General features: G+C 35.4%; 1 protein-coding gene across 2 annotated transcripts; it reads right to left on the bottom strand.

Moving 5' to 3' along the window:
* Positions 1-2,093: 2,093 nt before the first annotated feature.
* Positions 2,094-9,014, bottom strand: LOC113824323 (uncharacterized). Of its 2 annotated transcripts, XR_011398260.1 has the most exons (3): positions 8,876-9,014; positions 2,546-8,454; positions 2,094-2,124 (listed from the first exon to the last, which is right to left on the bottom strand). XR_011398260.1 is itself a non-coding variant. In XM_070116989.1 (2 exons), the coding sequence occupies exon 2, from the start codon at positions 8,361-8,363 to the stop codon at positions 3,063-3,065; it is 5,301 nt and encodes a 1,766-aa protein (XP_069973090.1). In that variant the 5' UTR covers positions 8,364-8,454; positions 8,876-9,014; the 3' UTR covers positions 2,094-3,062. The 2 variants fall into 2 exon arrangements, 1 of the variants encoding a protein (XP_069973090.1); XM_070116989.1 differs by having other exon boundaries at positions 2,094-8,454.
* Between the last annotated feature and the right edge of the window lie 986 nt (positions 9,015-10,000).

Genomic DNA, 10,000 nt, shown 5'->3' with positions numbered 1-10,000 from the left:
ATATATATATATATGTATATTTACATTTACATGTACATATACATATGTATAATAAAAAAAAAATATATATATATATATATATATATATATATATATATATATATATATATATATATATATATATATGTGTGTGTGTGTGTGTGTGTGTGTGTGTGTGTGTGTGTATATATATACATATATATATATATATATATATATATATATATATATATATATATATATATATATATATATATATATATATATATATGGGTCTCCTTTTCGGGCTCTTCGGCGACTTCCTCGGTCTCCTTCTCGGGATCAATGGTGACTTTCTGGGTCTCCTTTTCGGGCTCTTCGGTGACTTCCTGGGTCTCCTTCTCGGGCTCTTCGGCGACTTCCTGGGTCTCCTTCTCGAGCTCTTCGACGACTTACTGGGTCTCCTTCTCGGGTTCTTCGGCGACTTCCTGAGTGTCATTCTCAGTCTCTCCGGCGAATACCTAGGTCTCCTTCTAGGTCTCCAGCGCGACTTCCTGGGTCTCCTTCTCGGGCTCGAAGGCGACTTCCTGGGTCTCCTTCTCGGGCTCTTCGGCGACCTCCTCGGTCTCCTTCTTAGGCTCTTCGGTGACTTCCTGGGTCTCCTTTTCGGGCTCTTCGACGACTTCCTGGGTCTCCTTCTCGGACTTTTCGGCGACTTCCTGGTTCTCCTTCTGGGGCTCTTCGGCGACTTCATGGGTCTCCTTCTCGGGCCCCTGTATATATATATATATATATATATATATATATATATATATATATATATATATGTGTGTGTGTGTGTGTGTGTGTGTGTGTGTGTGTATATATATATATATATATATATATATATATATATATATATATATATATATATATATATATATATATATATATTTAAATTTACATATCGGGCTCTTCGGCAACTTCATGGGTCTCCTTCTCGGGCTCTTCGGCGATATCCTGGGTCTCCTTCTCGGGCTCCTGGGAGACTTCCTGGATCTCCTTCTCGGGCTCCCGGGCGATTTTCTTGGTCTCCTTCTCGAACTCTTCGGCTACTTCCTTGGTCTCCTTCTGGGGCTCTTCGGCGACTTCCTGGGTCTCCTTCTCGGGCTTTTCGGCGACTTCCTGGGTCTCCTTCTACGGCTCCTTGGCGACTTCCTGGGTCTCCTTCTTCGGCTCCTGGGCGCCTCCTGGGTCTACTTCTCGGGCTCTTCGGCGACTTCCTGGGTCTCCTTCTCGGGCTTTTCGGCGACTTCCTGGGTCTCCTTCTACGGCTCCTGGGCGACTTCCTGCGTCTCCTTCCCGAGCTCAAATGTGATTTCCTGGGTCTCCTTTTCGGGCTCAATGACGATTTCCTGGGTCTCCTTCTTGGGCTCTTCGACGACACCCTGGATCTCCTTCTCGGGCTCTTCGGCGACTTCCTGGGTCTCCTACTCGGGCTCATCGGAGACATCCTCGGTCTCCTTCTCGGGCTCTTCGGAGACTTCCTGGGTTTCTTTCACGGGCTCTTCGGAGACTTTTTGTGTCTCCTTCTCGTGCTCTTCGGCAACTTCCTGGGTCTCCTTCTCGGGCTCCTGGGCGACTTCCTTGATCTCCTTTTCGGGCTCCTAGGCGACTTCCTGGGTCTCCTTCTCGGGCTCGAGGGCGACTTCCTGGGTCTCCTTCTCGGGCTCTTCGGCGACTTCCTGGGTCTCCTTCTTGGGCTCGAGGGCGACTTTCTTGGTCTCCTTCTCGGGCTCGAGGGCGACTTCCTGGGTCTCCTTCTCGGACTCTTCGGCGACTTCCTGGGTCTCTTTCTCGGGCTCCTGGGCGACTTCCTGGGTTTCCTTCTCGGACTCTTCGGCGACTTCCTGGGTCTCCTTCTCGGGCTCCTGGGCGATTTCCTGGGTCTCTTTCTTGGGCTCGAGGGCGACTTCCTGGATCTCCTTTTCGGGCTCCTGGGCGACTTCCTGGGTCTCCTTCTCGGCCTCTTCGGCGACCTCCTGGGTCTCCTTCTCAGGCTCTTCGGCGACTTCCTGAGTCTCCTTCTTGGGCAACTGTATATATATATATATATATGTTAGCTCCAGACTCGTCAGGCAGGGTAAAACACAACGTGCTGCAACTCTTTATTCTATTTGTTCCAACCTGCAAAAGTTTCCAGAATATAATTCACAGAAAGATACATAAATGTAATTGTTGAAATACAAAAGTATTGGTTAACTATTCATAAATCACAGTGAGGCACATGAATGTAACAGTTGAAATACAAAAAAGATAGGTTAGCAATGATCACCCAAAATAATTACATAATATCCTATACAAAGATAATACAATATAATTCAAAATAAACCTAAATGCTTTATAGCAATCCTGAACAATAACATATATGGAATTTCCAATCTCAACATTAAATCAATATTAATAATTTCCCTTTGAAGGTAGCATCTCACAACACTTATGTTAATATCATTTCACAGCCATAGAACATGTTAAACTAATTCCTGAAGTCTCATCATCAAACTCAAAACCTAGAATATTTTTAAGAATTACAAAATTATATACTTACAACATTGTCGACACCACCAACTGCACCAAGACAAAGTCCAGAACTTCAATGCGGCACTGTCATGTCTCAGAAGGGCACATTTACTGTCCCTTTGTATTCACTCTCACTGGACTGCACAATTCCATGATGCTTATGTTTGTAATAATGATTCTACTCTAAAATATCAAAATCTTTGACAGCGGCCGCTTTCCATGTTCATTCGATTGTTGATTCCTCTCTTCTCTCTTCACCAACAAGCTCTTATAAAATTATACTTAAATGTACATGATCTTGTAATTTATTTTAACAGTACATGGTTCCTCTCTCTTAAGTAATAAATCATTAGAAATTACAGTATTCCTCAATGTGCATAGCAAAAGTCGAAGATTGTTTATAATGGTTTATAAACATATAAAACGAATATTCCAGAAGATAATGTTGGAACTTCACATAAAACAGAAAATGTAATTAAACATAAGGGGAAACTAATTTACTCAATACGATTCAAGAATCGTGTTACATTCCCCCCCGCCAAGAATTATTGATCTTCAACAGGTAAAATAAGTACTAATTTGTGGACTGATCTATTTACTCTTACATCTTGTTGACCCTTATAGTCTCCATTCTCTTTCTGTATTTTGTATCTAATTTCGACATCCCTGACTTTACCATCTGAACTGGGTATAATGCTACAAACTTCAGCTAATTTCCATGTCCCCTTTATCGTATTTTGATCTTGCACAATAACAACATCTCCTACTCTTAGGTTTCTTTTTTCACAATGCCATTTCTGTTGTATTATGAGAGTTGGAAAATAATGGATCATCCATTTCTTCCAAAACGATTTCACAATATCATTAATAAAATTCTGCCGTGACTTTGTACTAACATTATGTGTAAATATTCCTTCTGGTGCTTTAACACTTGCACGTCCTAAAATCAGATCATTTGGACAGAGGTATGAACCCTGAACTGCACTAGAGCCATTTTTCATACCTATTGGCCTTTCATTCAATATATTAGCAATTTCAAACATTACAGTTTGTAATTCCCCAAATGTTAGGGTAGCATTGCCAATTACTCTAGCGATAGTTTTCTTGACTAATTTTACTAGGGCTTCTGAGCAACCATTCTCCCATGGAGCATCTGCTGATTTTGTAAAGTTCCATTCCATTCCACCATTTAAACCAAATTGGGTTAGCTCTTTACTTGCTAATTTCAACTGAGTCCCACAATCAGAATATATTGACCTTGGGAAGCCTCTTAATGCTGTAAATCTGCGCAGTGTTGTTATAAAGCTATCTGCATCATAGCCTTCAATTAAATCAACATAAGAGGCTCTTGAACTAAGACAATTTATCATAACTCCATATACCTTCTTTTTACATCTCCCTTTGACGGTGTCCTTTATCAATAAAGGACCAAATAAATCTAATGCTGCATGATAAAAGGGAGGGGAAGGTTTCAATCTCTCCTTGGGTACAGGTCCCATGCTTTGTCCTATTATCTTCCTTTCTAATTTTCTACATGTCACACATTGACCTTTAATTCTCCTAATCAATCTCCTTGCTTGGGGTATCCAAAATTTATTTTGCAGTTTGCACAGGGTAGTCTCTATTCCGGCATGATCCCTATCATGAAATTCTTTAATACATAACTCAGTAAATTTATGTTTTGTAGGCAACAATATAAATGATTCATTATTATAGTTGTTTTTCATCCATATTGCATTTCTAGCACCTACATATAATGTATCATTCTTCATAAATGGACCTAAACGCTTAAATCTCCTTTTCCAGTTCAATAATAAAGGGGCTTGTATACGTTTAATCCAAATTGTCTCTGCAGCATTTAATTCCTCTATAGTTGGCAGGTCCTTTATAGCTTTGAAAGAGCACTGGCGAAAGGCATTAATTATTCTGGCAGTAACATAAATGAGTTTCCGATAGGACTGAAAACCTTCAATATCAAATAAAGTTGTCTCTGTGTCTAAACTATTAATCTCAATAGTATTACTAATGACGGTCTCTTCTGATTTTTGTGGTATAGATTTAACAGGCCACTGTGAATAAGGCAACTTTAAAAAAGGTGGCCCTTTCTGCCATTTCGATTCAGAGCTAATGTCAATGGTAGGATCAGGTCGAGTCAATAAATCAGCTACATTACTGTCTGTAGGGATCCAATGCCATTCTTCATTACTGGTGGTTTCTTTAATTTCTGTTATCCTATTAGCAACGTATGTACCAACAGAAATGTTAGGCTTCATAATTTGAGCAAGTATAATTTCAGAATCTGTAAGATGATACACTTTATGATAGTGGATGTTGCTCTCCTTAATAATTGCGTTACGGAGACGGACACCCAGAACAGCACTAGAAAGTTCAAGTTTAGGTATAGTTTGCTGCTTTACAGGAGCGAGTCTACTCTTTGATGCAAGTAGTCTAGATTCATAATTTCCTCTATCAACTTGCCAACGAGCATAGGCACATGCAGAATAGGCTTGGGTACTAGCATCAGAAAATATTATTAAACTAGGTTCAATAAGAGAGGTATTTCTAATGCATCTTGGTATGCATAAGTTTTCCAATTGGAATATACTCTTAAAGAATATATACCATTTTTCCCTGAGATTTCTAGGCAATGGATCATCCCAGTCAAGTTTCTTTCCCATCTCATCCAAGTATACAATAACCTCTCTCATTAATAATTTTCCACATAATATGATAGGGGCAGCATATCCCATGGGATCAAAAATGGTAGCTATCTGGCTGAGAACTTGTCTTTTAGTTAATATCTCAGGGAATTCCTTATCAAGAGTCTCTAATCTAACCGTTACACAAGAAATCTTGGATTCCCTCTTTGGCATGAATCTCAAATTTGTTTTAAACCACATTTCATCTCTTTCAGGATTCCACATTATGCCGAGTACCTTTTTTCCTTCAGTATTCAAAAGATTAATGTCATTCTCAGTATGTGGATTCCCATTCATTACCCATTTCTTAATATGGAAACTACCTTGTTTTAAAATATATTCAATATCATTCATGCATTCAATAGCATCATCAATGTTGTCTGCACTATGAATTATGTCATCCATGTAACTGTCACCTATAATAACATTCGCAGCCTCAGGAAATCTTTCTTTATATTTATATGCTGTTTGTCTCATGGCCAATACTGCAATAGCAGGACTACAAATGTCTCCAAATGGAACTGCTGTCAAAGCATAATGATCAGGAGGACGATCTTCTAAACCTCTCCATAAAAATCTGTGAACATGACAGTCAAATTCTGAAAGTCTTATACTATTAAACATCTTTGAAATATCTCCGATAAATGCAATAGGATTCTCTCTAAATCTAAGTAATAAACCAAAGAGGTTGTTTAATACATTAGGGCCCTTAGCCCAGTAGTGATTCAAAATATGTCCATTGTAAGAAGCAGAAGAATTGAACACAATACGTGTTGGTGTTGAAATGGAATCAGGTTTCAAGATTTCGTGATGCGAAACATAATGTACTGGGCCCGAATAATGCCTAATTTCATCTTTCGTTAATTTCTTTGCAACTCCTCTTTTCAGCATATCATCAATTTGTTCTTTATATGCTTTTGAAGACATTTCACCTAATTTTCTTAATCGTCTTTCAGTTCCCTTTAATCTCATTATTGTAGCTGCAAAGTTATTAGGGAGAAGATATGGATCCTTTATCCAAGGATAGTGTGCTACCCAAACCTTCTCCCTTTCTTGATGATTAAGACCCTTGAGTATTAATTTCATTTCTTCTTCCTCCTTTATAGTAATGTCCAATTCTCTACTACATTTGTTACAATTACTACAGTTATCACACTGAAGTTTACAATTAGTCCCTAAATGATCCACTGTGAAAAAATTATCCAAATCTTCCTTTAAAGTTTTCCAAGGTTCTCCATGTAGTGCATCTAATTCTCGGTTAATCTGTATATGATTTATCTTTGCACTATAATATCTAGTATTATTATCCTTGAAGTTCTGATGTGAACCTCTGATGCAGTAACCAAAAGGTCCTTTCATAAGTTGTAATTTCCCTACCGTTTTCACAACACTTGGGATCATGTCACAATTATCCGCACCTATTAATAAGTCTACTTTCCCTTGAGGTCTTAATATGTCAGTATTTGTGGAGACATCGAATATATAGTGTATTTCACTTATGTCTACTGGTTTCACTTCAGAAGTAATATCGTCAATCCCTACACAATGTACTGACCTTATCTTCCCTGTGACATCTATGAGAGGGACTTCATAAAGTTTGGTAGAAACAGTATCACAAACATTTCCTACTGTCACCATGGTAATGTTATAAGGAATCCCACACAAACCAAGTTCTCGAGCTTTACTGTGTGTAATCAAACTATTAGTGCTTCCAGGGTCAAACAGAGTAACAATTTCCCTGTCTTTGCAGTGAACTTGTCCAATCATTAATAAAATAGAATTCTCTGATTTGTTGATATTGATATTCACTTCATTTGGATTGATTTGTGAAAACAGGTAGTGTAATTTAGGATGATGTGGTTTACCGCAAACATTACCATGTTTCATTTTGATAAAACATGTTCTCCTTTCATGGCAATTTTTCTGACTGTGCCCTTTACCCAAACAATGAAAGCATATAAAGTTTTTCTTCAACACATCCATCTTAACTGTAGGTTCCAAGTTATGGAATACGGAACATTTATGGATCGAATGATTATCTGAATTATGGTACCAACAATAAATACTATTACCCAAAGGAAATCTAGATTGTGTTACTTTGGGATTCCCTGTTATAAACTGAGTCATCCTTTGCAAAATATTTTCTATATTTGCCTGGTGTTCGGTTTGTTGAATTTGCAATTTTTGTAAGGCACTAATAAAAGGGTCATCCCTCTCACTTACTTCTACATTATGTACACTTGCTTTATTTGGTTGACTAAATTTGCGTACATCTTTGTCCATATAATCCAGTATTTGTCTTTCTTTCAACAAGAATTCCATAAGGTTTGGGAAGGCACTTGATTTGTCCGTCAAGTCTTGATAAATTCTTGTCCAATCCCGCCTTTGTTGTGAAGGCAATATTTTCTCAATCAAACTTATTACAATCACAGTAGACATTTGTTCCTTTAATTGATTTCTCTGCATGTCTGTCCAACAATTTTCAATCACATTTACTGCATCAATAAATTTAATAGTGTCACCTTCAGGGATTGGTTTTAGTTTTCTTAGCTGTTCAATTATGCAATCAGTTAGTCTAATCGGATCAGCATATCTCTGATCAAGACGATAAAACATTTTATCAAAATCATCCTCCACCCCATGAACAACACTTAATGCTTCTCCTGACAAACACTGAAATAATGCATAGGCATTCTTCCCATAAGTTTCCGTCATAATCTTTCTATAGTTGCTACGAAAAGTTTGATATTGTCGGATATCTCCATCAAATTTTGGAGGATCCAATGGCTTTACTTTAATCTTTAACTTCTCAGTTGCACATTCCTCTTCCACTTTCTTTCGGCTAGCCATTAGCTGAGCATATGCTTCATTTTTTATTATTTCAGCCTGTTCTATATAGAGTTCCTCTTCCTCTAGCTTCTTATCAAAATTTTCTTCTACACTTTGGCACATATTTTCAGTTACTTTTCCATGTAATATTTCTAACTCACTGAAAGCTTTCTGAACCTCCATATAGTACGACTCAATTTGGTCCCATGATGAATTTTCACTTACTTGTTCTCGTAATAATTTGCATTTCCTACTTAACTTCCCTTTCGCTGTTCCTCTCAGACGGCGTAGAGATTCCAGTTCTGTAGGTTTCGACATCTTGGCCAATTGTTGTTGGAATGTTAGCTCCAGACTCGTCAGGCAGGGTAAAACACAACGTGCTGCAACTCTTTATTCTATTTGTTCCAACCTGCAAAAGTTTCCAGAATATAATTCACAGAAAGATACATAAATGTAATTGTTGAAATACAAAAGTATTGGTTAACTATTCATAAATCACAGTGAGGCACATGAATGTAACAGTTGAAATACAAAAAAGATAGGTTAGCAATGATCACCCAAAATAATTACATAATATCCTATACAAAGATAATACAATATAATTCAAAATAAACCTAAATGCTTTATAGCAATCCTGAACAATAACATATATGGAATTTCCAATCTCAACATTAAATCAATATTAATAATTTCCCTTTGAAGGTAGCATCTCACAACACTTATGTTAATATCATTTCACAGCCATAGAACATGTTAAACTAATTCCTGAAGTCTCATCATCAAACTCAAAACCTAGAATATTTTTAAGAATTACAAAATTATATACTTACAACATTGTCGACACCACCAACTGCACCAAGACAAAGTCCAGAACTTCAATGCGGCACTGTCATGTCTCAGAAGGGCACATTTACTGTCCCTTTGTATTCACTCTCACTGGACTGCACAATTCCATGATGCTTATGTTTGTAATAATGATTCTACTCTAAAATATCAAAATCTTTGACAGCGGCCGCTTTCCATGTTCATTCGATTGTTGATTCCTCTCTTCTCTCTTCACCAACAAGCTCTTATAAAATTATACTTAAATGTACATGATCTTGTAATTTATTTTAACAGTACATGGTTCCTCTCTCTTAAGTAATAAATCATTAGAAATTACAGTATTCCTCAATGTGCATAGCAAAAGTCGAAGATTGTTTATAATGGTTTATAAACATATAAAACGAATATTCCAGAAGATAATGTTGGAACTTCACATAAAACAGAAAATGTAATTAAACATAAGGGGAAACTAATTTACTCAATACGATTCAAGAATCGTGTTACAATATGTATGTATGTATGTATATATATACATATATATGTATATATATATATGTATATATGAATATATATATATATATATATATATATATATATATATATGTATATATATATATATATATATATATATATATATATATTTATGTATATATATATATATATATATATACAATTTACATATGTACATGTAAATATAAATATATATATATATATATATATATATATATATATATATAGATATATATATCTATATATGTATATAAAATTATAGATATAAAAATATATATATATATATATATATATATATATATATATATATATATATATATATATATATATATATATATATATATATATATATATATATATATATATATATATATATATATATATATATATATATATATATATATATATATATATATATATATATATATATATATATATATATATATATATATATATTATACGCATATACATGTACATGTAAATGTAAATATATATATATATATATATATATATATATATATATATATATATATATATATATATATATATATATATATATATATATATACATTTATACATATATACATATATATATATATATTTATATTTATATGTATATA

This window comes from Penaeus vannamei, chromosome 39 (assembly GCF_042767895.1).
Source record: "Penaeus vannamei isolate JL-2024 chromosome 39, ASM4276789v1, whole genome shotgun sequence".
NCBI classification, from domain to species: domain Eukaryota; kingdom Metazoa; phylum Arthropoda; class Malacostraca; order Decapoda; family Penaeidae; genus Penaeus; species Penaeus vannamei.
The sequence above is the reverse complement of the archived record's forward strand: the minus strand, read 5'-3'. Positions and strand labels throughout refer to the sequence as shown.